This window comes from Ostrinia nubilalis, chromosome 16 (genome assembly GCF_963855985.1).
Source record: "Ostrinia nubilalis chromosome 16, ilOstNubi1.1, whole genome shotgun sequence".
NCBI lineage: Eukaryota > Metazoa > Arthropoda > Insecta > Lepidoptera > Crambidae > Ostrinia > Ostrinia nubilalis.
The window spans coordinates 6,364,730-6,384,674 of record NC_087103.1 but is presented as its reverse complement, the minus strand read 5'-3'; the positions used below and the strand labels follow the sequence as shown (position 1 = coordinate 6,384,674).

At 42.1% G+C, this 19,945-nt stretch overlaps 1 protein-coding gene across 1 annotated transcript in view; it reads left to right on the top strand.

Moving 5' to 3' along the window:
• The window catches only part of LOC135079305 (tyrosine-protein kinase CSK-like), a 41,901-nt gene that overhangs the window by 17,716 nt on the left and 4,240 nt on the right, over positions 1-19,945 (top strand). The window contains exons 7-15 of the mRNA XM_063973932.1: positions 7,846-7,992; positions 9,153-9,243; positions 9,349-9,468; positions 11,032-11,170; positions 12,029-12,194; positions 12,777-12,941; positions 14,476-14,692; positions 16,468-16,554; positions 18,728-18,925. Of these exons, the coding sequence (XP_063830002.1) occupies positions 7,846-7,992; positions 9,153-9,243; positions 9,349-9,468; positions 11,032-11,170; positions 12,029-12,194; positions 12,777-12,941; positions 14,476-14,692; positions 16,468-16,554; positions 18,728-18,925 (1,330 nt within the window). The remainder of the gene's footprint in view (positions 1-7,845; positions 7,993-9,152; positions 9,244-9,348; positions 9,469-11,031; positions 11,171-12,028; positions 12,195-12,776; positions 12,942-14,475; positions 14,693-16,467; positions 16,555-18,727; positions 18,926-19,945) is intronic.

Genomic DNA, 19,945 nt, shown 5'->3' with positions numbered 1-19,945 from the left:
CACCGAGGAGCGGGTGTCTATGGGCGGCGGGTAAACACTTACCATCAGGTGATTTGTCTGCTCGTTTGCCTCCTTTCCCTTAAAAAAACCCAAAAAAATAACCACACAGAGGTCCGTTCAGTTAGAAAGAAAGTTGCAGAAATCACCAGACCTGAAAAAGATTAACGAACACAGAATTTTTTTCTTATAAAACAAGGTACCTACCTGAAAAAGAAGAAGAAACAAGAATGACAGTATACTTCATGCGGTCGTCTGGAATAATACGGAGACAACTCGCGCACGATTGTATTTGATGCTTCGTGTTAAGGTTCGATTTATATTTCACTGAATAACGAACTGCTTGTGAGTGAACCCACAAGCAGTTCTCAGCTGCAAGAAGACCCAAGAAATATTATAAAGAGATGAAACGTGTTTGCTTCATAGATGACATTATGAAAATGATCTTCAGATTTATGTGACAAAAAATGATTCGGATTACCAGTGCATTATTTGGAGACCGAACTACCGAAGAGTGCCGATTTCTATAAAATAACACTGGTCAACAAAAAAAATAAAATTGTTTGTTTCCTGTGATTTTTTTTCTGTTTCTATCTCAAATTGACGCATATTTTTTAAATATGGCAACAGTTTTTCTGTAACAGCTTTTGTTTTTAAGTTATAGCTCTCTACCCTCAGTTAATATTTTTTACTTATATTTTTGATTTCATTGGACAAAAAAATATATTTTGTTGGTGTTTTCGATATTGCTTCGTTATGAAGATGTTGTGTGCTTAATCCAGATGGCTTCTGCTATGTTTGTGGTAAATATAATATTTGAAAAACATCGAAAACCTCTATCGGACTTGATGAAAACTGCGTAACATCGACACTTTCATATAAATATTTGAAATTAAGTAATCAAGACCACAAATGGGTCATTTGTGATCTGAGAATAGGTAACATCTTTTAGGCTAACAAGGGAGCTACACAAAATTCCCGTTCCATGTGTCTCTGGAATAGTCGTAACAAACAATAGCATTGGTTATAAAAAAATTTACCAGTGCGGCTTCCCGCACACACAACTTATAGCTCTTCAGCTAAAGTTGATACAAACAATTTTATAAACGTGCCTTTAGTTAGCCAAGTCCGTATCATCGTACTTCCACCACTTTATATTAAGCTCGGCATCTTGAAACAGTTTGTGAAGTCGCTTGACAAAAGTGACGAATGTTTTAATTTTCTTTCACGCAGTTTTTCAGGATTATGCACAGAAAACTTAAAAGCTGGTAATTTTTGATGGGACTCACATTAGGCAACTGGTGAATGATCGTAATTTTAAGAAATCAATGAGTGAAGTCCAGTCCTAAGCTTAAAATGTTTTTTTTTTTGTTATAAGTAATTTCCTAAGCAAAAAGAGTCTGTTGAGAGCATGCTATCCAACTTGCAAGAGCTAGGGTGCAACATGGGCATAAAAATACACTTCATGTACTCGCATTAACACCGATTTCCACAAAATGTGGGTGATTTTAGTGTGGAGCTGGATAAATGTTTTCATTGGAATTTTCTGACAGTGGGAGAAGGTTATCAGGGGCGTGGTGCTCATATATGAATGGCAGACCATTGCTGGAGTTTGCAACGAGATCTACTCAAACTTGCCTATTCAAGGAAATCATATAAAAGATCATTTGCTAGTGTTCAATAGAAATTTTATTAGCACAATGTATAATTTTTCGTATATTTTTGTCAAAATAATAAAACTCTATATTTTAAAAAGTAAAGCTGTTGGCGATCTCCCAGTATTTTTTTCATAATCAGGGCCATAGAAATACCCAATAACAGAAAAAAAAATTAAAGGAAAAAAAACATGTGTTGACCAGTGTAATAGAACAATATTTTCATACCAAAGACCTTTTATCAGGAGCGGACTGGTCAATTGAAGCTATAATGCTATAATTTAATGAGAACTTACAGATAATAATACATCTGATATGACCATCCACCAGGTTACACTTCAATACTATAATGCGAACAGGTCGCTGCCTGCTGCTCTCTCCTAAACACTATAATCCAGACCTTATAGGCACTTACAGGTAGATATCTACCATCTTATACTGCACCTCAATTAACATCACATGCAACTGCGGTCATATACCTTTTGCTACCTAGTTCTGCGTTGAGTTCATGAAGTCAACAATAGAAGACAACAAAAGATCAGCCAGTGCTAAAGTAGTCTTTAAGTTTCTAAGTAGTCTGATCAAACTTTTTGATCCCCTTGGCTGGAGCTTAGCTCCAAGTACAGTCATGGCTAAGATTCTAATGGAAATAGAATAGAAAGTATTTATTTGTTTCAAAACAAAAACTTTGGCTGATAAAAAAATAATAAGGATAGAAAGATAAGTAACTCATTAGAAAAAGATTGGATTAAGATACGGCAGGATTTGATTCATATTGACAAAATACAGATATAGATTGGTATAGATAGAGAGAAAAAATACGTCAGCATCATCATTTCAGCTACAGGACGTCCACTGCTGAACATAGGCCTCCCCCAATGACTTCCACATCGCACAGTTGGAAGCACATAGTACGCAGAACTGACGGCCGATGGGCCAGCAAGGTTATGGAGCCGAGGCCACGTACCGTAAAACGCAGCGTTGGGACATCCACCGACCAGGTGGTCCGACGACCTGATAAAGGTAGCTGGAAGGCCAGATGCAGGCCGAGTAAAAATACAATAATTATAATAAATTTAGCGATGCCTCTGTAAGTGCATTATACTGCAGCCGTTCACATAAGATCAAATAGATCAAGGCTGCTCAACTCCAGGCCCGCGGGCCACAGTGTGGCCCCCAAAAGAATTTTAAGTGGCTCGCGCATGTACAGTTTGAAAAAAAAACGCACCATATAAAAAATCCCGCCAAGCACAGTACAAACTAAGATCTCTCTCAAGTTAGCTGTCAAAAATGTAGATGGCCCGTCGTTAACGACTGAATCCACCGTTTGGCCCGACTCTTCAAAAGGTTGAGCAGCCTTGAACTAGATGAAGGGTTTGAAATGAAATTAATTGCTAAAAAACTCAAGTGCTCTCTGAAACCTGTTTTTCTTTTACTACGTCTTGAGCTATGTGCTGCTTTGAGTAAACTGGATGAAGCAAATGAGAAGGAATAATATCGTCACCGTCGTGGCAGAATTAAATAACTGACACTTTTGGCAAAAACCACTTTTTCCACTTTTTGTATAGTAGAAAGTGTTACCTATATTTTGATCTTACTCTCGTGGCAATATCTATGATATTTTCAAAGATATCTTCAGTTTAGTGAAACTATTGACCATAAATTACAACTCTGTTTGTTGTAGAATTTACGTGGCAAAACTGAATAAGTGACTTTATTTAATATTGCCACAACTCACTGCGAACGTTGCTTCAAAATACTTGTACTAAGAAAGTCAACAGGTGACTTTATTTAATTCTGCCACAACTCAATCCGAAACATTGCTTCAAAATACTCGTACAATTGTGTTTTTGATTTATTTCATTTTTGTAACATTACTTTAGATGTTACTTTTAATTTCAATGTTCATTACTCAGATGTTGAATCTGGATAGTTACCTTCATCATTATCATCATTTCAGCCATATAGGACGTCTACTGCCGAACATAGGTCTCCCCCAATGATGTTCAATATGACCGGCTGGTAGCGGTCTGCATCCAGTGCTTTCTTGCTACCTTTATGAAGTCCACGTTGTGCTTTCCGGTTTGTGCCCTCCACTCCAGAACCTTGCTGCCCTATCGTCTGTCAGTTCTGCGTACTATGTGCCTTGTCTCTTGTACAGAAAAACCGAGCATAGCCCTCTTCAAAGCACGCTGTGCAACTTTGAGCTTATTTATAAGGCCTATAGTAAGAGGCCGCGTTCCCGAGCCATACATCATCAGTGGTAACACATACAGATCGTAGATTTTCGTCTTTAGGTACTGAAATATTTTGGATGAAAGGATGTTGTGTAGTTTCCCGAACGCTACCCAGCCGAGTTGGATTCGACCTCTTTCTCTACCTAGTTGAAACGTTTGCCCGAGGTAGACATACTTGTCAACAATCTCGAGATTCGAGCTCCTAACCGAAACTGGGTAGGGCGCAACATAGACATTTGACAAAACTGACAAAAGCTTCGTTTTTCCATGTTGTTCACCCGAAGGCCTACCTTTTGGGAGATTAAGGTCTTCGAGCATTGTGCCGAGGTCTTCTAGTGATTTTGCACTGACCACACAATATCGTCGGCAAACCGAAGGTGAGTGATGTACTCGTCGTTGATGTTTATGCCGAATCCTTTCTATTCAAGGAGTTTGAAAGCGTCTTCCAATGCAGCGGTGAATAGTTTCGGAGATCCGGAGATATAACATCTCCCTCATGCCTCGCTGCAAAGGAATCGCCCTCGTACTGCACTCCTGTACTCGGACCAACATGAAAACGGAACTTTTCAGAAACCGGCTTGTTCGGGAGGCTGGAAGTCATCGAACCTACGCGCGAGATCATCATTCGTGATAACTTTAGAAAACAGCTTGTAGACATGACTCAGAAGTGAGATTAGTCAGTAATTCTTCAGCAAGGTTTTATCCCCTTTCTTGAAGAAGAGTACCACCACGCTTCTGTTCCATGCCTCTGGCGTTGTTCCCTGGAGTAAGACGAAGTTAAATCGTCTCTGAAGGACTTGACTTTAATATCGATGTTCCACCCGGGTTCAGAAGCTCCGAGGTTATTCCGTCATCACCCGGTACCTTGTTGTTCTTTAGGTGTTTGAGAGCCATCCTAATCTCGTATAGGCTGATAATGCTGATATCCACAATATCTTCGTCGAGGTATATAGCTGTCCATAAAACTTTTCAATCTCACCCAGAATCTCGGCTTTTATTGACGTTACACTACCTTCCGCAGTCTTCAGCTTCGTAAGCTAGCTTCGCCCAATAGAGTAGTCTCTTGCGAACACTTTCGAGCCTTGGTTCCGCTCTATCGCCTCTTTAATACTATTTGTATTAAAGTTGCGAACATCATGTTGCAAGGACTTCCATATCTGTCTATTGAGCTGCCGATGTGCCTTAGCGTCAACGGAGATCTGCAGAGACATTGAACGTCGTTCTGCTATGACGTTGAGGGTAAGGAATCCCTATGGATCCCTAGGGAGAGATCCCTATTACAGTTTAATTGTTTTTGGATTATTTTAATTTTTATATTCTTTTCGATGTTGGTTCTTTCAATTGTATTTCAATGTTATAGGAATCTGATGTTGATGGTTACCATACCAATTTGTTAAAAATTTATAAGTATTAAATAAGTAGGTACATTCTAGTATTATTTAACAAATTTACAGATTTTGACTAAAATTGCATTGACAAAACAAATAAAATAAAATGAATAAATCAACATTTAGGTCAATAAAAGTGTGGCAAAATTAAACAAGTGTACTTATTCAATGGAAATATTCGTTTTTGTAATACCTTGGTTGAGGCAAAACTAAATAAGTGACATACAAAAACTAAATAACTGCAACTTAGTTGTAAAATACGGTTGTGGCAAAACTAAATAATTACATTTTTATTTTTTTATTTAAAATAATACAAAGTAACATCATCGAATACTATTGAATTAATAAAGGTAAATTTGCTGTATAAAATATCAAAAGACCGACAGTAAAATATTTTAACCCTTAAAAGTTATCGCCATTTTTAACGAAAAAAAACACAAAAACGTGAATATCTCGCAACTTTGGTTTTGTCAGTTATTTAATTCTGCCACGACGGTGACGATATGAAGAATACCAACCTTACAGATGTTCGCACACTATGAACAGATTTTTCTATTGTGATCGCCTAGCTGTCTGGAGAGACGAATAGGTGGAAATCTATTGTTGCAAACCGCGTCGTGGAGATTGTCGAAAAAGTTTATATTAATACTGACATCATGTTAATTCACAAGAAAGCTGACTCAGCTCCACATTTTGGATTATCAAGGCGAAACCATTGGCGAGAAAATAAGTACACAGATATTTCAATTGTGCTAAAGTGAATGCTACTGCTAAAGTAAGTAATGGGAGATTTAGCAGAACAGCAAGTTACTCAATCTAGACAATTCATGAACAAGGGAGACGATTTTGAAGGACCCTTTCAAATTTTGAGGTCCAAAAGAACAAAACTATAGAAGCCTATAGTATAGTGATATTTATTGTCTGCATGACTACAAAAGTTACCCACATTGAACTCGTTGGTGACATCACTTCCGAATCCTATAAGGTTCACGCTCGATCAGCCGGCGTGCAGCGATGGCGATCGATGCATTTTGTCTGATCGCCATCACTGCACGCCGGCTGATCGCGTGTGATTGCGTTGGTTTGGCTGAACCTTTAAAGGAAGAAAGAACAATTTTTATTTGGTCCGAAACTTATACTAGGTGCTTACAATTTTTATTTGGTCCAAAACTTATAGGTGCTTTTATACGCTTTGTTGAAGAGTGACCGGACCTGTGAAGCAACCAGGATAGAAACTTTGTCTGAGCCAGGAGTTTCATAAGGCCTGGAAAAATAATGCAATTTACTGGACAAATAGGGTCAACACTAGGATATGGAAGGCACTTAATGGCACTACATTCCAGTGGCAAGTCCAATCTGTGGAGGTCTGCGGAAAGCTGGCGTCCGGTCGATCAAGTACCACCTGAAAAGAATACTGACTGCTCATTGTACATACGAAAAGATGGCAACAGTTTTGTATCAGGTTGTTGCATTTTTAAACGTCTGACCATTATGTCCTTTTGATGACAATATTCCTTAAAATACATACAAACTTGTGTCATTTTATAATTAGGGATGTACCGATTGTTGCTTACTGCTTTGAAAGACGTAAAGATACATACCTTGTCACGCTGGCAATACACGCAGAAGCTGATAAATGAACTCATGCTAATGGAAAGATGAATATTTATCACGATTACTACGATAACGGTTCACTGAAGAGAGAGACAGAATTTAAAATGGATCTTGTACTCGTAAAGACCGATCATTTTACCACGTTTTACCACCATCATTGGTACGAATTTTTGATAAACACACAGGATCTGATAGTCTTACAAGAGTATTTAGTGCAAGAAGTAGTGGTTCGGATACTTATTTAAGTATCCGAACCACTTAGTATCAGAACTTATTTAAGTATCAGTTATTTAACTGAAACTAAGTTAATTTGTGCTTTGTTAGTAACTAAATTACATCTAAATAAATGTATCAATATCGGTATAAAACACAACATCGCCAAAAGTTTTGTAAAATAAATTAGGCAACTAGACTTGCACAAAGATAATCTACGTAGAAAATAACGTATCCATTGTTATGTATTATTATTCGAATAAAAGTTTCGTGGAAGAATTAGGCATCTAGACTTGCACAAAATTACCAGCATAATGTGCACAAAAGTTTCGTGGAAAAACTAAGCAACTAAACTTGCACCACGATACCCACCGAATAATATCCTAAAATAAGTATGCAACAATAGATACGCGAAAATAATTTTTAAAGTCTTCGTGGAAGATGTACGTAACTATTAATATGCTATTATTCATACGGAACTTTATTAAACAAATTAAGTGCAAATGTATTTACTTCGTTTTTGTTATGGAAATTTAGATATTTTAATGTTGCAATATTTTACATATTCGTACATAATTTCTTCATTTTTAAGAGAAAAATTATGAAAAAAATTAACAATATGTATTACCTCCTTCTTGATTTTTTAGTGCAATAAAAAAAATATCGCACAAGTGGACTTGCATACTTGTTCCAGGGGGGGTGCGATATTATAATGTTATTTAATTCGGCTTTACGTTGCAGCTGGCACCACGGCGCGATATCCCGCGAGCGCGCGGAGGCGCTTCTCTCGGGCTCTCCAGACGGCGTGTTCCTGGTGCGAGAGAGCACCAACTTCCCCGGCGACCATACGCTCTGCGTGCGGTTCCGAGGACGCGTCGAACACTACCGGTGAGATGCCCTAGTAACTACACTCAACATCAAATAAACCGCACCTTCCGCGACGCGAACTTTAAAGAATTTCTTCTGACACAATCATGGTGCCCCAACAATATTGGTGTTATTTGAAAGCCCAATAAATATCCTTACAGAAAAACACATTTAATTTCTAAATAAATGATTAACATATACCTGAAATGTGACTTGAAAACAGACCTCACTTTGGGCTCACCTCTGGGATCAATTAGACCAATTTTTATGGTTATAAAACCAAATAATGATCTCACGTGTCCTCTTCTACAGGTGGATAACGATTAATCCCAACTTAACAGTTTTATAGCCATAAAAGTTGGCTCAAGCGTAACTACCTATTTTTTGAAGAAGTGACTCTGGATCCTTCTACAGACACATTTTTGGGGTATTATTATTATTATTATTTTTTTTTTTTTTTTATTTGTGGCAACCAAACCTCTCTGGGAGGTTTATTTCTGCCAATGTCGAGTGAAAAATATTGACATAGTTATCAATAGAACGTGGGTGTTTCAGTTCTATTGATTTTTCATGGATTCCGTGGAGTTAAGTATGCCCGTAAGCAGGTTTCGAGACGCCACCGGGTCCAAAGCGGGTTGTTCATACGACAACCCACTCGACACTCGATGCGCGCTCAAATTCGAAGTATTTCAATGTTTTTTATAATTTATCACTTCACTGCACTTTAGAACACAAAATAACACCAAATTTGTACACTAAAGTCCATTAAATAATAAATTGAAACCATTAAAACAGATCGACCATGCTTCCCGTTCAACTACCCTCCACGGAATCCATTTTTGGGGTAAAAACCTTTCCTTTTATGAAATGAAGTTTAGAACTACGCTTTTAAATGGTGCCAATATTGTTGGGAAGTGGGGATGCATACGTTTGAGAAGTACTTGTTGCTGAAGGTGCGATTTATTTGATGCCGAGTGTATAAGGATCCAGCCATAGTTATACCATAAAAGCGGGCATGTTCGTCTTCTCGCGAGTCTCTATGGTGCTAGAATCGCGTTTTAGCAGAAGTGTAAATCCCAAAATATATACAGAATGTCCGAATAGTTCATTTTCTAATGTCACATGAATGAAAAAGTGTGATAATTGAATGCTTGTACAAAATGATTTTGTGTTTTTTACAGAGTAAAATGGGCCACTGCACCTGATACCCAAAACCAACGTCTGACGATCGATGACGAAGAATTCTTCGATACTATGACCGATTTAATACACGTAAGCATTATTCTTACAATGTTTGCGATAATAGCAATACTAATATATGAACACATGTAAAATTATTAGGATTATTTTCGTAATGTATTTTTTTTTCACTTACAGCATTATTTACAAGATGCAGACGGACTATGCACAAAGTTAGTGCGGTGTTTACCCAAAGCGACTCCGAATGGTGCCAATAACAATGGAGCTATGCAACCCCCATACCCACCTCATCCGCAGGTAAGATATAAACATCTATTAAATCGTTGTTGTATATGGCTTATTTTCATTATGCATATGATTCCCTAAATAAAACTAGGCTATACAGGGTGTTAGGTAAATGGGTATATGAGCCGACACTAGCCCATGTTAACATGGTCATATAAATGGTATGGTGAAGTCAGAAAATTTATATCTTCATTTTAATCATTTTAATTTTCATACAAATCAGATTTTATAAAATTTATTTTGTATGAAAATTAAAAAAAATAAAATGATGATATCAAATTTCTGACTTCACCATACCATTTATATGCCCATGTCAACATGGGCTAGTGTCGGCTCATATACCCATTTACCTAACACCCTGTATTTCAAGTTATAATATTAAATTAAATATGAACTTAGATTCACATAATATCTATTACGCTGTTAGCAACGTTACGTTGTGACGTTAAACATTCATATTATTTTTAGCGTAGGTAGGTATCTGTGTTTAGTTATGAAAATGAAACATGCAACTGTAAGGCCATCCCCTTGCAATATTACAAGGAAAATGTCCAACAAATAAATGTCACGAGGTAAAAAGTGTTGCTCTGATTGTCTTTGCCTGCATTTTTACGTAATGAGGAAATAACTGGACTGTTTCCTAACGTGTAATGAGTTGAGTCAATGTTACGGCATCGTGACGCCCCCGTGTCACCCACGGTTGCTTGGCGCAGTTAAACTACTAACAGTTTATGGTCTTCCGTAAATATGCATCTAGGCTAGCTATTTTGTGATGATGATATTACATAATTATAATATTTTAGCTATCTTCATACCGATATTATTCTTGAATTATGCTCGTGAACACGTGTTTTGCTTTTTAAATTTGGTTAGGACGGCCGAATTAGTCAAATTTATTGAACTTGCTCTGCGTGCTTCAGATATAAATATTTAAACTTCGCTTACGTCCACAATTTAAAATTCAATACGTCTGGCCTCCCGCCGATTGGAATTCAAGGTTCCTAAATCTTCAAATACGGGAGTGTACTGCTTGTATGAGCAAGTCTCATATAAATAGTACACTCCCGTAAAGAATGTATTTGTTAATTTATTCGCTTGTCATTATGTTTAATACAGGTGTTAAAAATAAATAAACGTGACAAAGAATAGTGATGTTAATGTTAAATTAATTAATGTTGGAAAGCGACTGCTTTTCTTTTGTTGTTTTCTCTGTCACGAAAAAAGGTTGAGCACCATTTGACAGGCGCTCCGCAGCGCAGCCAAAACCGTTAAAATGTTTAACCGCATCATTAATGCTTCAACCACACCAACGCGTGCAGATCGCCATCGCCGGCGCAATCATAGGGAAATGACAGGTCGCGTGAACTGTCATGAGTCGCGGGACCTGTCATTGGCCTTTGATCGTGCCGGCGTTGGTGTGATTGAAGTTTTATTATACATTTTTATGGTATGTTTCGCATTACCGCATCGTTTAACCCTATACGGGGCTCTGTCAGACTGTATTTTGCCACCATAATTTGACCCTTATTCTCTCACCATAAGGTCAAAAGCCAATAAAAACTTGTTTGCCCGCAGCAGCCGCCGCCGTACCCGCCCACGCCGAGCGTGTCGAGCGCGCTGAGCTCGGGCCACTTCCAACACACGTACTCCACGCAGGCGCCCGCGCCCGACCAGACCGACGGCGCTCTGCAGCCGCAGAAGTTTGTGGATGCGCGTGAGTGTACCCCCTTATTTCTTGCTGACTGACGTGAAAGCAGCAGTGGGAGACGGCTTATGTGACTGCACCAGACAGTCTGCCAATAGAGAGAGATGGAGGGAGATCGTGCGGAGAGTTGTATCCGCCTCTACAACCGATGTGAACAACGCCTCAACGTGACCACGACCGCTCTGCCAAGAGCGTAACGAATAAGAAGTAGAGATGATTTTTTATAATGCAAACAGCTAGGGCCTGGAATTAGCTGCCTGCTGCTGTCTTTCCCGAACACTAATCCGGGCCTTTTCAAGGCGAGAGTGAATACGCACTTACAGGTCAGATATGTACCATCCTAGACTGCATCTCACTTAACACCATGCATAAAAATGTCAAGAGAATGCATCAAATGTGGACTATTATCGCTTTTAGACTTAACACTTGGCACCACTGACAAGTAATAGTACCTTATTCTACGGTCTTAATCCTGGTGAGTGCAAATGCGATAGTGCTCCTACTGATTCAGCGCTCACCAGTTTGCGCCACTGTCTTAGCTACTAGTGAGGGCAAATACTATAGCCCCTATTGCATAGGGGTAGGGGCTGGCAAGTGGGTTATGTGGGGCTCTCCCTGCCAAAAGAAAGAGGCATATTCCCAATAAAATCCTGACGACGCCCTCAGAATCCATGTGAGTTGGGAACACGGGATAGTCCCATCGGCAGTAGCCTCTAGCTAGAATTCCTCCGTCTTCGTTTTGCTTGCTTTGAAAAAGCAAGCGCCAACCATGTTTAACCGGATCCTCAGTTCTTTAGTGAGCACTCAACCTCTTTATGCTGACCCAATGAACCGTTTATCAACGCAAAGTAATTATTTTTATTCTAGGCTGGCGGATAGATGAACGCGATCTCGAGATACGAGAAAACATCGGCAAGGGTGAATTCGGAGATGTCATGCTGGGCATATTAAACGGCACGCAGAAAGTCGCCGTCAAAATATTGAAGGACCGCGAGGCTGCGAGTAAATTCCGTGCTGAAGCGAGCGTTATGGCGTAAGTAATTGGGTTTCATTTAGCTTAAATTTTACAGATATCTTTTGCAACTTTGCCTGGTTCATGAATGTAGTGTCCGATAGTTTTAAGCAATAATAAACTAGCTTTTGTACGTTTCTTATGTGGGAGAATAGTTCATAGTTAGAAGAATTTGTTCTACACTCACCATCCTGTTCAGATGCCTGATATTAGTATATCTCTTCCTAGTTGCCTCGTAACATCTGTGGGCAGAGTTATAGGGCCAGAACCACACAGCTAAATTCAATTGTATACTGAATGGTGGTGTCAAATACCCTATGGCCGCGTGTACACGCTAAGAAACGTCGCCGGGCCTACGCAAGAGTTCGTGTCGTTTCTACACACGAACCGTGTACATTCTCCGGCGCTGACTAAGAAATAATACTTATCTGCGCTAGATACGACACGCGGCAGATGCGCACTGTGTGACAAATTTTCGTAGCTAGGTCCGACGAATTTCTTTTCGTGCCGCGGCAGACACGGTGAAATTTCTTAGCGTGTACAAGAAGCCTATTTCTGTTGCCAGGTCGCTGATGTCAATAACCTATTTCTATCGTGCCCCAGATCCCTAAAGCACGAGAACCTGGTGCGTCTACTTGGGCTGGTGTTCAGCGCGAGCGGCAGCACGTGCATCGTGACCGAGCACTGCGCGCAGGGCTCGCTGCTCGACTACCTGCGCTCGCGTGGCCGACACTACGTCACGCAGCTCAACCAGATCAACTTCGCCTAGTGAGTGCTACGGATAACAACTGTCTACAGTATTTTTGCGCACGGTTTATGCATAGCTTATTTTTATTGCTTTAATACCTAGAAACAAGAATAACAACAAAAAATTGTTCTGAATTTGCTTTTATGTGTAAAAAATAGAAAAATGCATACCAATGAATGTATGAAATATGGACATAGAGATGATTCAATTTGTTGCCAAATATTTTTCTTTCTTTCTTTGTTTCATTCTTTCTTATTATTAAAACATACTAAACATCCATTTAAGATTCATTCTCACAAGAGAAGTTTTAAAATAGAGTCCAAATATTTATTAAAAATGAAAAGTTCTACTTCCCTGTCATATTCCATAGAAGATTTTTCTCATAAAAATCTAACCCTATCATGCATACTGGCCTTGGTAACGTCGTCTCTCAAATCCCACTATATTTTGACGGAAGCGTGCCCCCTGTTCTTGCGAATAAGCCCCCATAATTATCTATAAATGTATCCCAATGAGAATGTGACGTGCATCTTTAGAGACATTCTACTATGAATATGGAAAATTCAAATCGCTATAACTTCTTCAAAAGCAAATATTTTCGATTTGTAATCTCACTTTTTTATATAAATTAGGTTATATAATCAGAATATAATAAGTAAAATCCATGCGCAAAAAAAAAATATTTTTTTGTTGACCGGTGTAATTCAACATTTCAGTTGTTCATTACGTCACGTAGCTCGACCAGATCAACTTCGCCTAGTGAGTGTGGAGTGTTACCAGAGTAAATACAAATGAGTAGGTCATCTTCATAGAAACGGCCGAGCGCGGTTTGTATGTGAGCGCGCCAATACGTATGCGGCGCGCACGCACATAGTGACAAAATTTGACGTGGATTAGCGGTGAGGTGTGCTGAATTTTGTCAGTGTGTGCGTGCGCGCCGCATACATATTGGCGCGCTCACATACAAACCGCGCTCGGTGCGTTTCTATGAAGATGACCTACTCATTTGTATTTACTCTGGTGTTACGGATAATTCAACATTTCAGTTGTTCATTACGTCACGTAGCTCGACCAGATCAACTTCGCCTAGTGAGTGTGGAGTATTACGGAAATTTCGACATTTCAGTTGTTCATTACGTCACGTAGCTCAACCACATCAATTAGTGAGTGCTGGAGTGTTACGGATAGTTCGACTTTTTAGTCGTTCATTACGTCACGCAGTTCAACCACAACAACCTCGCCTATACTCAATGCTTAGCGTATACCCACTGGGCGATGGAGATGGCCAGGGGTCCCCTCCAGTGGTTTTATAGAGGTTTTCTCCTCGCGGCCGAACAGGGCCCTGTCCCTCCGTAACGGGTTGCCGCTGCTCACTCAGCTCTGCTGATAAAGATGTACCTAGAGCGGCCCTCCAAAGAATGAGGTACTGGAATACCTTTACATTTCAGTGTTTGCGTTTATCCATAGCTCAATCTCACTAGTAACGACTTAATACCCATTAAAGTGTTAAATTTTTAATATATCGCTTTATTAATTTAAAATATCAATTCGCAGTGACGCATGCTGCGGGATGGAGTACCTAGAGCGGCAGCGTGTAGTCCACCGAGACTTGGCGGCGCGGAACGTGCTAATCTCGCAAGAGGGGACCGCTAAAGTGGCAGACTTTGGGCTAGCGCGGCCCGACGCCGGCCAGGACGACCCGGCTGACGCGCAGCGGCTGCAAGCCAAGCTGCCCATCAAGTGGACCGCGCCCGAAGCGCTCAAGTACAACGTGAGTACGGTTGCTAAGCGACGTCGTGACAGAGTAGTTGTTGTCTAGAGTGGTAGTGTAGAGAAATGGCGATTCGCAACGTGTTAATCTCGCAAGACGGGACCGCCAAGTGGACCGCGCCCGAAGCGCTCAAATACAACGTGAGTATGGTTGCTAAGCGACGTAACAGGCAGTAGTATCTAGAGTGGCAGCGTGTAGTCCACTGAGACTTGGCGGCGCGGAACGTGCTAATCTCGCAAGAGGGGACCGCCAAGGTTGCGGACTTTGGATTAGCGCGGCCCGACGCCGGCCAGGATGACCCGGCCGACGCGCAGCGGCTGCAAGCCAAGCTGCCCATCAAGTGGACCGCGCCCGAAGCGCTCAAGTACAACGTGAGTATGGTTGCTAAGCGACGGCATAAGAGACAGTAGTATCTAGAGTGGCAGCGTGTAGTCCATCGAGACTTGGCGGCACGCAACGTGCTAATCTCGCAAGAGGGAACCGCTAAGGTTGCGGACTTTGGGTTAGCGCGGCCCGACGCCGGCCAGGACGACCCGGCCGACGCGCAGCGGCTGCAAGCCAAGCTGCCCATCAAGTGGACCGCGCCCGAAGCGCTGAAGTACAACGTGAGTATGGTTGCTAAGCGACGGCGTGACAGAGTAGTTATTGTCTAGAATGGCAGTGCGTAGAGAAATGGCGGTGCGCAACGTGCTAATCTCGCAAGAAGGGGCCGCCAAGTGGAGAGCGCGCGAAGCGCTCAAGTACAACGTGAGTATGGTTGCTACGCGACGTAACAGGCAGTAGTATTTAGAGTGGCAGCGTGTAGTCCATTGAGACTTGGCCGCACGCAACGTGCTAATCTCGCAAGAGAGGACCGCTAAAGTGGCAGACTTTGGGCTAGCGCGGCCCGACGCCGGCCAGGACGACCCGGCCGACGCGCAGCGGCTGCAAGCCAAGCTGCCCATCAAGTGGACCGCGCCCGAAGCGCTCAAGTACAACGTGAGTACGGTTGCTAAGCGACGGCGGGACAGAGTAGTTATTGTCTAGAGTGGCAGTGTAGAGAAATGGCGGTGCGCAACGTGCTAATCTCGTAAGAAGGGACCGCCAAGTGGAGAGCGCGCGAAGCGCTCAAGTACAACGTGAGTATGGTTGCTAAGCGATGTAACAGTCAGTAGTTAGTATCTAGAGCGGCAGCGTGTAGTCCACCGAGACTTGGCGGCGCGGAACGTGCTAATCTCGCAAGAGGGGACCGCTAAAGTGGCAGACTTTGGGCTAGCGCGGCCCGACGCCGGCCAGGACGACCCGGCCGACGCGCAGCGGCTGCAGGCCAAGCTGCCCATCAAGTGGACCGCGCCCGAAGCGCTCAAGTACAACGTGAGTATGGTTGCTAAGCGACGGCGGGACAGAGTAGTTATTGTCTAGAGTGGCAGTGTAGAGAAATGGCGGTGCGCAACGTGTTAATCTCGCAAGAAGGGGCCGCCAAGTGGAACCCGCACCCGCCTGAAGCGTTCAAGTACAACGTGAGTATGGTTGGCATCGGCGTAATAGACAGTAGAATCTAGAGTGGCAGCGTGTAGTCCATCGAGACTTATCCGCACGCAACGTATTAATCTCGCAAGAGGGGATCGCCAAGGTGACGGATTTCGGGCTGTAAACATCCACCTTATTCAACCATTGTGTTCTGCTTCAGATAAATGCTTCCTAAATAATTATTTTAATCAGTTATTAGTCTGTTATTGTTTCACTGTATGTTTTCCGAACAAAATAAAATTAAATAAAACTTTTTTCTTTTGCAGAAATTTTCAAACAAGTCTGACATGTGGAGCTTCGGTATACTTCTATGGGAAATATACTCCTTCGGTAGAGTGCCATATCCAAGAATCGTAAGTACTTTTATTATATTTAGTGTCTTAATACCTTGTAGTACGAGAGCCCACGACCAAAATTTTTGTCTCATAGCAATACGGCCAAAACCGCATCAAATCGATAGATACGATTATCCTGAACTCGAAAATACCAATATCAGACATTTTCCGCGTAGCGTTGGATCTGACCGAATTTTCAAAATTGTCAAAGAATTTTACCGAACTGCATCATAGCAATATGTCTGATTTGCAGACTGTAGTTGAATGATAGTTCTGAGATACCGGAAACATTATTTTCAGACGTTAGTGGTGTAGCGCAAACCCGTAAAATCACTTAAAAAAATTAAAAATGAGACAAATAAAATGTCTCATAGCAATACGTCTGAAAATCTTTTTTATTAGTAAATTTTGGTTATTTGATGCGAACAAAACAATTTTCAGACGGAAATGTGAACGCATTAAATTTTGAGACCGTTTTGAAAATGTTAACAAATTTTACCGATCGGTATCATAGCAATATGTCTGAAAATTGTTGGACATGATAAAATAAGTTGTCCACATGTGCAAAAAATTTATATCAGACAAATTAAGTGTAGCACCTTCTCTATCATACAACTTTTTGATACACTTAAAGTGTCTGAAAACAGGTTTTTGGTAATCATGGCAGCAATACGAAAAGTTGAAAAAAATAATTATCCGTATTGCTATGATACAGGTCGGTTAAATTTGTTGACATTTTCAAAAATGCGCACAGGCTATATGCTACGCGCAAAATGTCTGAAAACAAACTTTTTCGTAATACAATTATAAAATCTATGTACATTTTCACTATCAGACGTATTGCTATAATACCGACTGTCTTTTTTTTTTGACACAGCAGAAATGGCCTCCCACGCAGTTGCTACACTTTCGATCGTTACTACACACCTAGTCGGGTTCAGAATCATACAATCTAACGATTTTATAGGGTTTTTGCCGTATTGCTATGAGACATGGTTTTGGTCGTGGGCTCTCGTACTATTGATACTATACTATTATGGCGATCTTTTTGTGTATACAGAATAAAAATTTCATCATGTTTTATTTGGCATGTGGTGACAGGGATCATAATGTATAATATCAGGGAATATTTTCGAAACTGTTGAATTTCACTAGTGTTGGACTTTCCGTTTGACATTGATTAGCCTGTGGCCTAATTCACGTTGTATTTTGACAGTCAAGATCTCGCTGACGTTCAAAAGTCGTCCCATTGAAAAACAGTTCTAAATCCGTATTCACAAGGGTCATTTTGATAGAACGATCACTCGATAGGATCGCAACTCAGCGATTTGTTGTCATTGTTTGTTACGCCCATTGAAAAACATTTCTAAATCCGTATTCACAAGGTTCATTTCGATAGAACGATTACTCGATAGGATCGCATTCAGCGATTTGTTGTCGTTGAAGTTTTGTTACGTGTGTGGTGTGTGGGAGACGAATCGAACGCCTCCTTACATTAATTTAGCAGAAGTAGAATTTAGACAAATTATAAGCGACTTTGAATAAACAAACATACAGGGTGTTAGGTAAATGGATATATGAGCCGACACTAGCCCATGTTAACATGGTCATATAAATGGTATGGTAGTCAGCAAATTGATATCTTCATTTTAATTATTTTAATTTTCATACAAATCGGATTTTATACAATTTATTTTGTATGAAAATTTAAAAAAATTATATGATGATATCAAATTTCTGACTTCACCATACCATTTATATGCCCATGTTAACATGGGCTAGTGTCGGCTCATATACCCATTTACCTAACACCCTGTATATTACAGTTAACTAAATTACAAAAACATAAAAAAAATAGAATTAGTAATCCGAACAAAAATCCAAGACCAAGTCGTAGGCAAGTGTCAAAAGTGACAACTCAAAACTTTATTTTTCATTGCCGGCCAGAAGCGCGCGGCACGGAGCGTCGCGGGCGGACCAATGAGTTTTGTGGCGTACATAGATCGCCACACGTGAATAAGGCCTGTGGGTCTAGACAAAGTGCAATTATAATCGCAAACCAGTCGAAAAGTGGTCGAAAAGCCCCTTTTTTGTATGGAATTTGACGGATTCGATTTTCGATTCGATCAAAAAGTGCGTTTTGTCTAGGGGGGCTGATCGTGAGTTATATGAGCCGTGTCTGTGTCCTCAGCCGCTGGCGGAGGTGGTGCGTCACGTGGAGCGCGGGTACCGCATGGAGGCGCCGGAGGGCTGCCCGGGCGGCCCGTACGACGTGATGCGCGCGGCGTGGCACGCCGACCCCGCCCAGCGGCCCAGCTTCGCCGCCACGCGCCTGCGCCTCGCCGCCATCCGCACGGCCGCGCACCAGCCGCACCAACCGCCGCACCCGGTGAGTAAACATTAGTATATTTTTTCGACAGAAAAGCATTTAGGCGGGTTTTAGAATCGCGCTGATCGTCGGCGCTGACAGATCAATATGACCCACGCTGAACTGTCCCACCCGTGGCACGCCGACCCCGCCCAGCGGCCCAGCTTCGCCGCCACGCGCCTGCGCCTCGCCGCCATCCGCACGGCCGCGCACCAGCACCAGCCGCACCAACCGCCGCCGCACCCGGTGAGTAAACAATAGTATATTTTTTCGACAGGAAAACCATTTAGGCGGGTTTTAGAATCGCGCTAATCGTCGGCGCTGACAGATCAATATGACCCACGCTGAACTGTCCCACCCGTGGCACGCCGACCCCGCCCAGCGGCCCAGCTTCGCCGCCACGCGCCTGCGCCTCGCCGCCATCCGCACCGCGGCGCACCAGCACCAACCGCCGCCGCCGCACCCGGTGAGTAAACAATAGTATATTTTTTCGACAGGAAAACCATTTAGGCGGGTTTTAGAATCGCGCTGATCGTCGGCGCTGACAGATCAATATGACCCACGCTGAACTGTCCCACCCGTGGCACGCCGACCCCGCCCAGCGGCCCACGTTCGCCGCCACGCGCCTGCGCCTCGCCGCCATCCGCACGGCCGCACACCAGCCGCACCAACCGCCGCCGCACCCGGTGAGTAAACAATAGTATATTTTTTCGACAGCAAAACCATTTAGGCGGGTTTTAGAATCGCGCTGATCGTCGGCGCTGACAGATCAATATGACCCACGCTGAACTGTCCCACCCGTGGCACGCCGACCCCGCCCAGCGGCCCACCTTCGCCGCCACGCGCCTGCGCCTCGCCGCCATCCGCACGGCCGCGCACCAGCACCAGCCGTACCAACCGCCGCCGCCGCACCCGGTGAGTTTATTTGCACTTAGAGCAGGCCTGTTCATCTCAGCGAGTTTACACCGAAAACAAAACACGCACGATGGCCCACCTACAGGATACCATTCGACAAGGCCTCACATACGAGCGAACATTGAC